The following is a 15,099-nucleotide window of genomic DNA, read 5'->3' as shown; positions in this document are numbered from 1 at the left end:
GATTTTGATCTCCATATCCATTTACATATATTATATATATCTTCCAAGGGGTTTTTTCCCTCCTAGGACTTTTTTCCCAGTGTTAGCACGCCGGGTTTTTCTCCTAGGGGGTTTTTTCCACCCCTGGGAGTCAGCCGACATTGGCTTAATGTAGCACCATCTTGTATATGTTACATATTACCACGCTTGTTTGTACAGCTTATTTTTAACCACTTCCCTTTTTTCTGTGCTTCTAATATGTAAAGCTGCTTTGAAACAATTACCAATTGTAAAAAGCGCTATATAAATAAATTTGACTTGACTTGACTTGACAATGAACAACGCCAGTGTACACACTGTTCGTATACCATTATTTTTTTTACTAAATTTTTAAATTGATTACTAAAATTTATCTGCGTAAACTCATTACATATTAAGAGAGCAAGAGAGAATGAGAATAAATAAAGGTGTGCGTTTGTGTGTTGTAAAGTCAAATGTGGGTATGTGCGAGCATGGTGGGTGTGGGGGATATGGGTGAAAAGAAATCTGATTGGATATGACGTTACAGATGGTTAATGTTTAAAAAACAGGCTCAAAATGAGTAAACGCTCAATAAAACAGCTAAATTGTACTGAAACATTTGCAAAAATCCCTGTTTTCATTAAAATATCATTAGTTTTAACTGAGTTTTATATTACAGTAAAAGAGTAGTCAAGTCGTTTATTGGTTGGAGTCAGACAATGAAATGGGACGTTATTGTACGCAATGACGTCACTACATAGAGCAGATCGCGCCGTTTTGGTGGTCCATGTAGCAGCCATTTTCATATGATATTTTAATGAAAATATTGTGTTATACATATGCAAATATTTATTACAGCATGCCAAGTCCCACTGGATGGCATTGTTTATTGGTCAGGCATCAACCAATAAAACAGCTTCAAAAAAACTTGAAGCTGTACATCGAAACTTAAGTAAAGTGCAAAAGTAAATATGTCACACACATTTGTGTCTGTCATTTTGTTTATGTGAATACCATTTTACACATTTGTAACTATTAATCTGCAACTATAACTTCGTAACACAGGTGTTTTGATTGTTGTCTGCGTGTGCAAATCAAAACATTCAGCTTTTCACATCAGGGCTGTGAGTGTAAATTTCAATTTACAAATACAAATATTAATACAACAAGTTCTCACATTCAAATCAGCAACCTCTCGGGTTTTGCTACTGACTTACTGTCATACAAAACCAAGAAATAAACTAGACCAAAATGCAAGAACCCTGAAAGCAAAGTTACTTATAGTTCATCAAATGTCTAAAGTGGACCATCAAAATAAAGTGTTACTTGGTATTTATTTCCTGGGTTGTAGATTTGAGACTTTGATTTACTGGATTCAGTCAATAGGTTGTAGGGTAAAAGTTGTCCATACAAAAAGATAAACATTTATCAAGCCAGTTGCCTTTGACAATATCCATGTACATAAATACCAAGAATATAAAAGCTGTTCATAGATTTTGTTTACTTGATAACATATGATGTAGCCAGTGCCCACAGAGTCCCGGCAATATTTTCTGCAGAAAATAAATACTTATTGTAGGCCAACAAAGTTTATTACATACAGCTACTTTATACATCAATATATTTTACTTACTGGTCATTTTACTACTAATAATAAAATTAAAAAAGTTAATGTGTTAAAAGTAACTGATTAATAAGGATTTGGAATATTTTTTATAGTGTTTTTTTTTTTTTTTTTTGACAAAACCATCATAGTAACAGCAAAGTTGACAACAAAGTCTTTATACAGCTCTACCAGACAATCACAAACAATAGATTATAAAACAATATTTCTGGCTCTAAAATATTGGTTCTTGAGTGAGTGGTCAAAGAAATTGTAAAACACATAAAATGTGTTTTTGCACACAAATTTAATTCAGTATCGATGTACCAAATTACAAACTATTGGCAGAAGAATGGTTTATTGTTATTGTTGTTATTATTATTATTATTATTATTATTATGGTAATTATTTATCTCCAGACAAATATGTGAAGTACAGAGATTTTACTGTGGTTAAGGCGATTTCATACTCTCCATTTGGCTTATTAACTTTTATAGTTTCATAAAACAATTATATCCATAAAATGTTTTTTGTTGTTGTTGTTGTTGTTGTTGTTTTAAGAACACCTCAATGAATTTTCTTTTAGAACATTAACAGTAGATAGCAAGAATTAAAAAAAAAAAAAAAAAAGGAAAGCAAAAGGTCTTTTGAATTTCTGAAATATTCACTCAGACATTCCTACTTATTTTTAAAAAAAACATTTTCATAACTTGCTGGCGTACTGTTGTCAGATTTAGTCCATAAATAAGGGGATTTAAAATGGGTGGTATGAGTAGGAATTCCAGGGCCATGAAATTGCGTACACTTTGAGGTATATTCTTTGAGCCAAAACGACTGTACATTACATCAAACAAAAATGCAACAGTCACATTGATCAATGAAAGCAGATGTGGCACACATGTTTGCACGAATTTGTGCCTGACTTCTATTGACTTCATGCACTTTCTAATCAACTGAAAATAGGACCAATATATTAATACACCATGTCCAACATATACAAGAATAACAGTTAACCCAAAGACATTATTTACAGTTGTAGAAAAACAAGAAAGTTTTGCAACTGCCCAAATCTCACAATATAACTTTTCAATGGTGGAGCCACATAAAGTGAGTCTAGTTGTTAATACAATTAAAATAAACATACAAAAAAATGGGGCCAGCCAGCAGAAAAGGATCCATTCACGAACCCTCTGATTGGTCATTATTGAATGATACTCCAGTGGTCTACATATTGCCACATACCTGTCATATGCCATCACTGTTAATGTTGAAATTTCACACAAAGCAAATGAATAAATGACAAAAATCTGAATCAGACATCCAGCATAAGAAATCACATGATCTTGGGCTAATAAATCATACATGAATTTAGGGTAGAATCCAGCAGTGCCATAAAGTGCATTTATACACAAATTGCATATAAACACATACATCGGCTCGTGAAGTTTCTTATATGAAATTATAGTGAAAATTATAGTTACATTACAAAACACCATTAGGGGATAAAGCAGTGTAGTGAGAGAAAAAAACACAAATCTGTTTTCCATTGTTTCATTAAGTCCAGAGAGTGTAAATGCTAAGACAATGGATTCATTCTCCAGTGGTGGCTGCATCTGGAATGATATGCAATTATTATGCAGCTGGTTTTATTATTATTACATTACTGAAACAAATTTGCATTAGTTTTCACCATCAATGTCTTAATAGCATATGTAGATAAAAGAGCACTTAATATATACAGTTATCTGAATATGTTATCAGTTTTTAAATGACATTTGTTCAGCTGCATTGTATTTATGGAAATTAAATATCAAAATATCAAACAACAGCATGCATTGTTGTTGTTGTTATTTTTCATTTATAAAGGCACTTGAACTCTTACCATGTTCTCGGTTATCATGTTTCCTGTTGTGTTTTGTAAAGGTTTGATTTGGTTTGCTATATATGGACACTGGTCTCATGCTAATTGCCTTGATCACAAACATTGAAAACAGTTTTAACAAGCTCTCCAAAGGCTAGTTTTCTCTTAAGTTAAAATAACTGCCTGCCAATCCAAGCCTAGGGGTAGAATTCTACTTCTGTAAATTTAAAGTTTCCAACAATACTCTTAGCAATATATCAGGTCCAACATTAAATAAATATGAAACCTGTAATATACAATAAAATGATTTACAAAATTAGTTTTCATTGTTCCTTTATGTTGTTAGATTGCACTTTCTCCCAAAATGGACTTAATGTGCACAGATCAAATAGTAACAAATATCCCTAGACACCAGAGAATGATATGCCTTAATTGTAACATGTATGTTATGGTTTACTTTCATTGTGTTTTGGTTCTGATTTCTATGTTCTGGTTTGCCAGTATTACCTAATTAGTCTCCTTGGTTGTTAATTAGTTCTGCGCACCTGTTTCTGTCCAGTTGATTTCTCTCCCTTGTATTTAAGCCTCCAGTTTCCTTTGTTTCATTGCCCGATATTGTTTATGTTAAGCCTTCAATTTCCTTTGTTTCTGTCAGGGAGTCACCACAGTCGCCACCCACTACAGTCACCAGATCCCAATCACCTGATTACTGATTTCATTCACCTGTCAGCGATTATCAGCCAGCACTATAAACATGCTGTTATTTTACCACTTACCTCAGAGTCCTTTGTCTATCTGCTGACAGAAGACCAGACCTGCCCTAGTCCGGAGATGGAGCTCCTAACTCCCGCGGCTGAGAATCCGATCGAAGAGCTGGTCAGCGTTCTTCGAGCCGCTCTCTCTTCGGACACACACCATCAATCTCCCTCTGCCAGTCCCATGGCCCTCCCTTCCAACTATTTGGGTGAGGCGGTAGAATGTAGCAGTTTCCTCCTTCAAGTGTCATTATACATTGAGATGCATTCCCAGAAATTCACAAACAACCAATTTAAAGTGGCGTTTCTGATCTCCTTGCTTACCGGACGAGCATTACTCTGGGCACAAGCCATCTGGAATTCACAGTCAAACCTCAACTCTTTCGATGATTTCTCTTCTCATTTCCAGGGAAGTTTTCGGTCTCGCCACAGGATCGCTCTCCGTTTCCGACCAACTCATCCGTCTCTGGCAATGCAGTTTTTCGGCTAGTGATTACACTCTGCAGTTTCGGACTCTAGCGGCCTCTTGTGGATGGAATGAAACGTCTCGGTTACGTATGTAACCCTCGTTCCCTGAAGGAGGGAACGGAGACGTACGTCAGTAGTGACCGACGAATTGGGATATCGCTTAGAGAGCCCTATCAGCTTCGTGTGAACTAAAACAAGCCAATGGAATTGCCGTGCGATATTTGCATAATGCGCACCGCCCCCGACAGGTGTATATAAATAGGAAGCGGATGCAATCGCACTCTGTTTTTCGCTGAGGAGACAGCTGGTCTCCGTTCCCTCCTTCAGGGAACGAGGGTTACATACGTAACTGAGACGTTCCCTTTCAGTCGGTCACGTTCGACGTACGTCAGTAGTGACCGACGAATTGGGATCCCAACTAAAGCGCCACAGTTACGAAACCCCTTCCAGTGCCCAGCGCAAGCTCGGCTACCCATAGCACCAGCTGGAACGGTGAAGGGGCGAGCTTACGCCGAGAGAGTTTACTGCTGTCTTACCGAATACCCACTAAGTAAACTAGACTACACTGGGGAAGCGAACCCGTAAGGGACGCTGCGGAGGCCACTACCTACCCAATGGGGGAGGAGTTTACGTGGAGAATACACATATGGACTGGCCCGGGGGGCAGTACGCATATGGGGTCCCTGGGATGGCTCCACCTGGGTAGGGGGAGACTCATCTGACAGGTGACAGCAGAGCTGGCTCTGCTAAGGGAAAGACACGGGCTCGCCGTTGGGAGTTTAGACCCGTGGACAATTACACATATGGGACCGCTCACGTAGAGGAGTCACGACATATGGGCCCCAGCCAACAGACAGCGTCAGCGACGGATGTAGGCCTGGCATCAGACACTCCGCAATGTCCGAGCCGAAGGGGGAGGCGGAGGAACTCGACAGGGTTCGCCAAGCGGGGAACACGACTGGAGTAAAAGTATGCACGTATCCGGCCCAGGGGGTGGGAATGGCATTGCAAGCCGACACTTAGAGCGGGTACAACACGTCTACCGACTAGTGGATGCGAGTACACGTGAAGATACCGGCTCTACACGTAGGCTATAAAACCTAGCGAACGTGTTAGGTGTCGCCCAGCCCGCAGCTCTACAGATATCTGTCAGCGAGGCGCCATGAGCCAGCGCCCAGGAAGAGGCCACCCCCCTGGTGGAGTGGGCTCTCAACCCGAGCGGGCAAGGCACGCCCTGGGATTCATACGCCAAGGCGATGGCATCCACTATCCAGTGGGCCATCCTTTGCTTGGAGACAGCCTTTCCCTTCTGCTGGCCTCCGTAACAGACAAAGAGCTGATCTGAGGTCCTGAAGCTTCGCGTTCTGTCCACGTACACACGCAGAGCGCGGACGGGACAGAGCAAAGCTAGGGCTGGGTCTGCCTCCTCCGAGGGCAGCGCTTGCAGGTTCACTACCTGATCTCTGAAGGGAGTGGTAGGAACCTTGGGCACGTATCCAGGCCGGGGTCTCAGGATGACGTGAGAATCACCGGGCCCGAATTCTAGGCACGCTTCGTCGACCGAAAATGCATGCAGGTCCCCTACCCTCTTCAGGGCCCGTCTCTGAGTCAGGAGGTCCTTCCTCAGAGGAATCGGCCAGGGAGGGGCTGTCGCGAGGAGGATGAGGACCGAGAACCAGGTCCGAGTGGGCCAGTACGGAGCCACTAACAAAAGACCTGCTCCCCGTCCTCCCTGACCTTGCACAGGAGTTGTGCGAGAAGACTCACTGGGGGAAACGCATATTTGCGTAGACCCCGGGGCCAGCTGTGTGCCAGGGCATCCGTGCCGAGCGTGCCGCCGGACAGGGAATAGAACCACTGGCAGTGGGCAGTTTCTGGGGAGGCAAACAGGTCTACCTGGGCCTCGCCGAAATGCTGCCAAATTAGCTGAACCGCCTGGGGGTGGAGCCGCCACTCGCCCGCAAGTGGAGGCTGCCGTGACAGCTCGTCGGCCGCACGGTTGAGCACACCTGGGACATGAGTGGCCCGAAGGGACCTCAGATGCTTCTGACTCCACAACAAGAGATGGCGGGCGAGTTGCAACATGCGACGGGAGCGTAGACCACCTTGATGGTTGATGTACGCAACGGCCGCAGTGCTGTCCGAACGGACCAGTACGTGCTTGTCTGACAGCAGCTCCTTGAAGCGGGCCAGAGCAAGACGTACTGCTAGCAACTCAAGGCAATTGATATGCCAATGCAGCTGAGGCCCCGTCCAAAGACCCGACACTGCATGCCCGTTGTACGTGGCCCCCCATCCCGTGGCAGAGGCATCTGTGGAGACCACAGCATGCCTGGACACTTGTTCCAGGGGTACTCCGGCCTGCAGGAACGAAGGGTCCGACCACCGGACAAGGGTGCGACGGCAGCTCGGTGTCACGGGGACACGGAGCGTGCCGCGCTGCCACGCCCATCTCGGGACCCGGCCGCGGAGCCAGTGTTGAAGCGGTCTCATATGGAGCAATCCGAGCAGCGTGACCGCGGCTGCAGATGCCGTATGCCCCAGGAGCCTCTGAAAATCTTTCAGTGGAGCCGCTGTCCTGCGCTTGAGCGAGCTCAGGCAGTTCAACACCGACTGGACGCGCGCCTCGGTGAGACGCGCAGTCCGTGCGACCGAGTCTAGCTCGAGACCGAGATAAGAGATCCTCTGCCCGGGGGCGAGTTTGCTCTTGTCCCAGTTGACCCGAAGACCCAACCGGCTGAGGTGAGCTAAAACCATGTCCCTGTGTTCGCACAACTGCTCTCGCGAGCTGGCCAGGATCAGCCAGTCGTCGAGATAGTTGAGAATACGAACGCCCTGTTCCTTGAGGGGAACAATGGCCGCCTCCGCAACCTTCGTAAAGACGCGGGGGGACAGGGCCAGCCCGAAGGGTAGGACTTTGTACTGATATGCCCGACCCTCGAACGCAAACCGCAGGAAGGGTCTGTGTCGAGGCAGAATCGAGACATGAAAGTACGCGTCCTTCAGGTCGATTGCTGCAAACCAATCCCGGGGACGGACGCATTCGAAAATGCGCTTCTGCGTGAGCATCTTGAACGGCATCCTGTGAAGATACCGGTTCAGGACGCGCAGATCCAGGATTGGCCGTAGCCCACCGCCCTTTTTCGGTACAATGAAGTAGGGGCTGTAGAACCCCGACTTCATATCGGCTGGAGGGACCGGCTCGATTGCATCCTTCGCCAGTAGGACAGCAATCTCCGCCCGGAGAACAGGTGCACTGTCCAACGACACTTGAGTGAAGTGGACACCCCTGAAAACCGGGGGACGCCGGGCGAACTGAATCGCATAGCCGAGTCTGATAGTGCGAATGAGCCAGCGGGACGGGCTGGGAAGCGTGATCCACGCCTCCAGACTCCGAGCCAGCGGGACCAAAGGCACCACAGACGCACCGGGGGTGGGGCAGCAAGGCAGAGTGGGACCCGACTCGGACGGCATGGGAGCGGCCCGGAGTGAGGTCGGACTCTGCGAGGCAGCAGTGCGTGGGGGAGACGCCGCACGGGACGCGGCCTGCACCATCACACTGCCACCTGCTGGCGGAATGGGAGGGGGCTGCGAGCGGCGAGGCGGGGCCTGGCACACTGGCAGACGCACCCTGTTGTGACCTGGAGTTTGAGGAAACTGCTCTTTTTGTGAAAAAGTGGGTACTGCTGGACTCCGGGGAGCCAGCGGCGGTAGATGGACAAACATCACAAATTCCCCCCGGCCCTCCTCCGGGGGTGGGAGAGAAGGTGGAAAACTCTCCCGAAGAGCAAGAACCTTCCCCTCCAGGTTGCCCGTCTCAGGGCCGTGACTTCTTCTTTCGTTTGCCACCTGGCTTGGCTGAGACGGGCTGGGCACCGCGTCCGCGACCGGCACCCTGCTGTCTGGCTGGTGTAGGCTGCTGCTTTGCCGACTTAGCAGGGGCGGAGGACGACGCAGGCGGGCGCCCTCGGCGACGAGCAGGCTGAGGCTGAGCCACGGGCGGCTGGGTGGAGGCAGCAGCGGACCGCCGTGGCATGACATGTTTGATGGCCTCGGCCTGCTTCTGTGCAGCGGAGAACTGTTGGGCGAAGCTCTCCACTGCGTCGCCGAAAAGGCCGACCGGGGACACGGGGGAATTCAGGAACCGTTGTTTGTCGGCCTCCCGCATGTCCGCCAGGGTCAGCCAGAGATGGCATTGCTGGACTACCAAGGTAGACATCGCGTGACCAACAGCGCGTGCTGTCACCTTCGTCGCCCGGAGGGCAAGATCAGTGGCAGCGCGCAGCTCCCCAAGCAGTTGTTGGTCAGGCCCTTCCTGGGGCATCTCCGACAGCGCTTTTGCCTGGTAAACCTGCAAAAGGGCCATCGCGTGCAGGGCGGAGGCAGCCTGCCCACAGGAGCTGTAAGCCTTCTCAGTCAGACCGGCTGAGAACTTACAGGCCCGGGACGGGAGGCGCGGCTCACCACGCCAGCCAGTGGCCGTTGGACACAGCTGCATCGCAACGGACCGCTCGACTGGCGGGATCCTCGCGTACCCCCTGGCTTCCCCGCCGTCCAGGGAGGAGAAGGCGGATGAGGGACCGGGCCTCGCACGAACACTATAGGGTGTTTGCCAAGACCTGGTCACCTCATCGTGCACTTCCGGGAAGAATGGCATTGGGGCGGGACGCTGGACCTGACCAGCGCGACCCCCCCCAAGTACCAATCATCCAACCGAGATGGGCCGGGACAGGGTGGAGGGTTCCACTCGAGCCCGACACACAAGGCGGCCCGGGAAAGCACAGCCGTCAACTCGGGATCCGACTCGGGGAACGCTACCGTCCCGGAGGGCGGCAGCGCGTCCGGATCTTCCTCCCCCGAGGACTCTGGCTCACCTTCCGATGCAGAGATCGACATCTGCTCCGCCGCGGGCGCACCAAAGGTAACGGCTGGACAGTCCGTAGAGGGCCCAGCGGAAACCAACGATGGCACAATGGGTTGCGGTGCTGATGAGGCGGCAGGGGCCCGCGGAGCGTTTCCGCTCGGCGGGGAAGCCCTGACCGTAATCCTCAGGTCACCCTTCCTATACGCCGCCGATCCGTCATTCCGCCCGGGGCCGGAAAAAACGGTCGAACGGGGCATAGGGGAGGGGGCCCCCGCTTCCTGAGACTTCAGGAAGGAGAGCCTAGACCTCAGCACCGCGATAGTCATATTCCCGCAATGGGAACATGAACCATCCACAAAAGCTGCTTCAGCGTGCTGAACGCCCAAACACGAGATGCAGCGATTGTGCCCATCAGCAGGGACCAGGGAACGACCGCACCCAGTAACGCACAGACGAAATGACATACTGTCAGGGTTTGTCTGTAAAGCTCTTTTAGAAGGGGAAAGATCAGCTCACTTGTGCTGAAGCACACAGGGAGTGACGCGATGCGCTCAGGTACACCACTCCCTGAACACACCGAGGAACCGGCCCAAATCGCAACACGCACACACACTTTTAGAGTGTTGCTGTTACAACAGCAGTTGAGAGCTTATAGCTCGGCTCCTCGGAAGCTCGCGACCTCGCTGGAGTGCCTTCACTACCAACACGAACAGCTCGCTGTTAATCCTCTTCTGAGGCAGTTTTAGTTTCAGTTTTAAACAAAAGTCTGAAGCAGGACACCAGTGTATGGCTCCGAAGCGAAAGACAGAGTGCGATTGCATCCGCTTCCTATTTATATACACCTGTCGGGGGCGGTGCGCATTATGCAAATATCGCACGCCAATTCCATTGGCTTGTTTTAGTTCACACGAAGCTGATAGGGCTCTCTAAGCGATATCCCAATTCGTCGGTCACTACTGACGTACGTCGAACGTGACCGACTGAAAGGGAACCGCATTACTGACTGCTTATCATCAAGGTTTAAATCCCCAGCTCAGAGCCCAAATGGCTATTTATGATAATACGGTCAGATTTTAGAGCTTTATGCAGAAAGCAGTGACGATTTTCCAAAATCTTACAGCCTGCCTACCAGCCTGCCTACCAGAAATAAAGACTCATTTTCCATCCTCACCCACTGCCTGTCCTCCAGTACCAGAACCCATGCAGGTGGATTCCAGTCACCTCTCCCGCCCGGAGAGAGCTCGACGTCTCGCTACAGGACTATGTTTGTATTGCAGAGTTCCTGGGCACTTAATTCGAGTATGCCCCTCATGTCCCCCATGTCCCGCGGTGAGTACCCTCCAATTGGAACCTACTATCTCTAATTTAACACTGCTGGAGGTACAATTGCTCACCCCACGTCATGTCATTTCAGTACACGCTCCTCCGGCAACTTCATCTCACCAACCCTTCTGAAGCATGGGATCCCACGATTCCTTCTGACTATATGGCGTTCCAGGATGCGTTCAGCAAACAGGCAGCCATGAAGCCACTACCCCATCGGCCATGGGACTGCGCCATAGAACTGCTGCCTGGTGCTATACCCCCCAAGGGGCGGGTGTACCCCCTGTCCATCCCGGAGAGCTATGGAGGACTACATCAAGGAGGCTCTCCAACAACAGTTCATTTGTCCATCCACCTCACCGGCGGCATCGAGCTTCTTCATCGTGGGTAAGAAGTACGGAGGCTTGCGGCCCTGTATCGACTACCGGACTCTCAACGAACACACCTTCAAGCTCCCTTACCCTCTTCCCCTGGTCCCGGCCGCCCTCGAGGAACTCCGTTGGGCCCGCATTTTCTCTTGAAGCTGGATCTGCGGAGCGCCTATAGTCTCGTTTGTATCCGGGAGGCCGATGAGTGGAAAACGGCTTTCATCTCCCTTCTGGCCACTATGAATATCAGGTTATGCCATATGGCCTGTCCAACTCACTGTCCATCTTCCAGGGGTTCATGAACGAGGTGTTCCGGGAGTTCCTCCGTTCGTTCGTCATCGTTTATATTGACGACATCCTGATCTACTCCCGGAACCTGGCCGAACATCGCCGCCACGTGACGCAGGTCCTCCGACAACTCAGGAAGTACCACCTCTACCTGAAGCTTGAGAAATGTGAGTTCCACCGCCTCATGGTCCAGTTTCCCGGTTTCATCCTTAGCTCCGATGGAATCCAGATCTACCAGGGGAAGGTCCAAGCCATCCGGAACTGGCTTCAACCTCAGACTGTTAAAGAACTTCAACGATTCCTCGGCTTTGCTAACTTCTACCGTATATTCATCCAGAACTTCAGTCTCCTTTCAACCCCACTCACTTCTATGCTCCGTCAGAGGCCCAAGTCTCATTCAAAAAGCTCCAAGAGGCCTTTTGCACTGCTCTCATCCTCACACACCCCGACCCCAAGCTCCTGTTCATCATGGAGGTAGACGCCTCCAGAGATGTTCACGAGTCTTTTATCTGGAGTCCGAGTCAAGTCTGAAGTCTTTAAGCTGGAGTCCGAGTCAAGTCTGAAGTCTTTATCACTGGAGTCTGAGTCAAGTCTGGAGTCTTTTGTCACGAGTCCGAGTCGAGTCTCAAGTCATTAAAAAAAAAATTCTCATAATCAAATCCTATATTTTATTCTAGTTATATTATATAGACAAAATTATATGATCTTTCTCTAATCTGTTTTATTTTAAATTAAGGTCCTATGATGTAAGGGATAATGTACATCCAGTTTGTTACTTTATAATCCATTAAAATGTACAAAACAGTCGTCCTAGCAGCAGTCATTTTCAATACAGTCGCTAAACAGACACAAGATGGTACCAGTGAGTCACGGTTTGTTATACAGCAGATTGTTATACAGCTTCGTTGTTATTGAAGACAGTCATTATCAGAAAATATCAAACTTTGGAATGTTTAAGAATGTCAGTTGAAAACTGTACGCATGCTGATTGTGATAAGTTAAAATATGAGCTCTAAGTAATAAATGGATTAACATCTCTTTCTATCTCTCTCTCTTATGGACACACATTAAGAAATAGAAAAGCTGCAAATAATACGAAGATTGATAAAACGTAGTGTTAGGTTTAAAGTCTAGATTTTTTCTGTTCATATTTTAACAAGCTGGCAATTCAAATTAGCCATGCAGCTACACCACAGTATAATAGCTAGTTGTGTGAGTTTATGTGACTAACCTTTGTGGATGCGATGTCTCATAAAATTTGATGATGTTGTTCCGGTGTCTTTAATTGTTTTCCCACATTCTGTGCGTCTAGCTGATCTGACGTGATAATAAACCCAAACGAAAGAACATATGGCATGGTGGCTCCCATCATGTTTCATGAGACTCTTATACGTAATCAAATTCTATGACGAGAGTCCAATCTACCACGACACGTAAGGAAATAGGAAGGTAAGGAAATATGAGACGCAAATATTATAAAACCATTTAAACACAACACAAAATATTTATTTATTATATCAGTAGTTAAGGGTAAAAGACTTGAGTCGTTTTTAAAATATTCCGAGTCTTTTGTGCCGAGTCGAGTCAAGTCTAAAGTTATTTCTGTATCAGCAGAGATCGAGTCGACTAGATCATCCATTGTGAAGACATCATCGACACGACAGCCAGTGCCACAGTTTCCTCAAAATTATAATCACGATTATTAATCATGTTTATTCTATCAAAAGAGTAATGTAACTATGGCTATTTTGCAAGTTCTTTACCAACCTACACTTCACCCAAAAGGCCTGTAGGTGGCACAAAGACTTAAATTTAACCAACTATGATAACTTCGTTAGATGGTAAATCAATACAAAACATGGTTTTGGTGAGCGCTTTGTAATATGTATTCACATTAGATTTTAAAGCAACACAATTCGTTTGCAATAAGACAAACCAGATTCAAATTGCCCGGCAAATTCGTAAAGCAAAGAACAATCATTTCTAGCTGATCAACATTATGAAAACTGGTAAAACCTTTAGGAACTTCAAAAGATAAAACAGCGAAATTCCTAATATTACTTCCAATATTTCCAAATTATGTTCATTTTCATAGAGCGGGCCAATATCATGACGATTATTTAAAATCAATCGAGAGAAGCAGATATCGTTATCGTGATAAAATACGATTAATCGTGCAGCCCTAATTTAATTTAATTTGACTTGACATTTGATATTCAACAGTATCCTTGACATTTATTCAACAGTGCTTTTGATCTGCCTGCATTGACACTATTCTTTAAAAGGAAAAATTATATACCAATTATCAATGTAAAGCTGCTTTGACACAATCTGCATTGTAAAAAGCGCTATATAAATGAAGGTGACTTGACTTGACTTGACTTGATTTCAGGTCGAGTCCGAGTCTGAAGTCTGTTAAAATGGGACTCGAGTGTGACTTGAGTCCGAGTCTCTAACTCAAGTGCCCATCTCTGGACTCCTCCACCACCGGTGTGGGAGCAGTGCTGTCACAGTACCACGGAGAGCCTCCCCGGCTCCACCCTTGCTCTTACTTCTCACGGAAGCTTTCCTCAGCAGAGCGGAACTATGACATTGGTAACCAGGAGTTACTCGCCATCAAACTGGCGCTGGAGGAATGGAGACATTGGCTGGAGGGAGCCCAACACCCCTTTACTGTCATCACGAATCACAAAAACCTGGAATACCTCCGAAGTGCCAAAAGATTAAACCCTCGGCAAGCCCTCTTCTTCACACGCTTCCAATTTACCATCACGTACCGACCCGGAGAAAAGAACATCAAGGCAGACTCACTCTCATGTATCCATGCTCCCAAGGAACCATCCACACCTGAACCCATATTCCCTCCAGCCGTCTTCGTAAGCCCCATCCAGTGGGACCTGGATGAATAAAATCCGCATCGCCACCGCGTCCGCTGGGATGCCCAGAGGCTAAGATCTATGTACCCACCTCCTTGAGAACTACCCTTCTGGGCTCCCTTCATGCTTCCCCGGGCTCTGGCCATCCAGGCAGCCACCGTACTCTCTCGCTCCTCCAAGCTTGGTACTGGTGGCCCAGTATGGCCCAGGATGTCTCCCAGTATGGATGCTGAATGCTCAGTCTGTGCCATCTCCAAAACTCCACGTCACCTACCCACTGGAAAACTAGTACCACTACCCATCTCACGTCGTCCCTCGTCCCCACGTTGGAGTCGACTTTGTCACAGACCTGTCAAAGTCTGATGGTTACACCTGCATTCTCGTAGCAGTGGATAGATTCTCCAAGGCATGCAAGTTGATTCCCCTCTGGGGTTTACCCATTTACCCTATTTCGCACCTTTGGTATACCAGAAGAGGTTGTCTCAGACTGTGGGCCCCAGTTCACCTCCCGGGTATGGAAAGCATTTTTCAAACTCCTCAATGTCTCCGTCAGCCTCTCCTCAGGATATCAAACCCTAGACCAACGGCCAGACTGAGCGGAAGATCCAGGAGATAGGGAGATATCTCCGCACCTACTGTCATGAAAAGCAACACAGCTGGAACCGCTTCCTCCTGTGGGCCGAGTATGCACAA

General features: G+C 47.5%; 1 protein-coding gene across 1 annotated transcript; it reads right to left on the bottom strand.

Moving 5' to 3' along the window:
- Positions 1-578: 578 nt before the first annotated feature.
- On the bottom strand, positions 579-3,531 carry LOC125249101 (olfactory receptor 52Z1-like). The gene is made up of 2 exons (XM_048161303.1): positions 3,486-3,531; positions 579-3,216 (listed from the first exon to the last, which is right to left on the bottom strand). Exons 1-2 carry the CDS (start codon positions 3,501-3,503, stop codon positions 2,272-2,274), a joined length of 963 nt encoding a protein of 320 aa, XP_048017260.1. The 5' UTR covers positions 3,504-3,531; the 3' UTR covers positions 579-2,271.
- Between the last annotated feature and the right edge of the window lie 11,568 nt (positions 3,532-15,099).

Source organism: Megalobrama amblycephala, linkage group LG16 (assembly GCF_018812025.1).
Source record: "Megalobrama amblycephala isolate DHTTF-2021 linkage group LG16, ASM1881202v1, whole genome shotgun sequence".
Classification (NCBI taxonomy): Eukaryota; Metazoa; Chordata; class Actinopteri; order Cypriniformes; family Xenocyprididae; genus Megalobrama; species Megalobrama amblycephala.
This window is presented reverse-complemented; position numbering and strand designations above follow the sequence as displayed.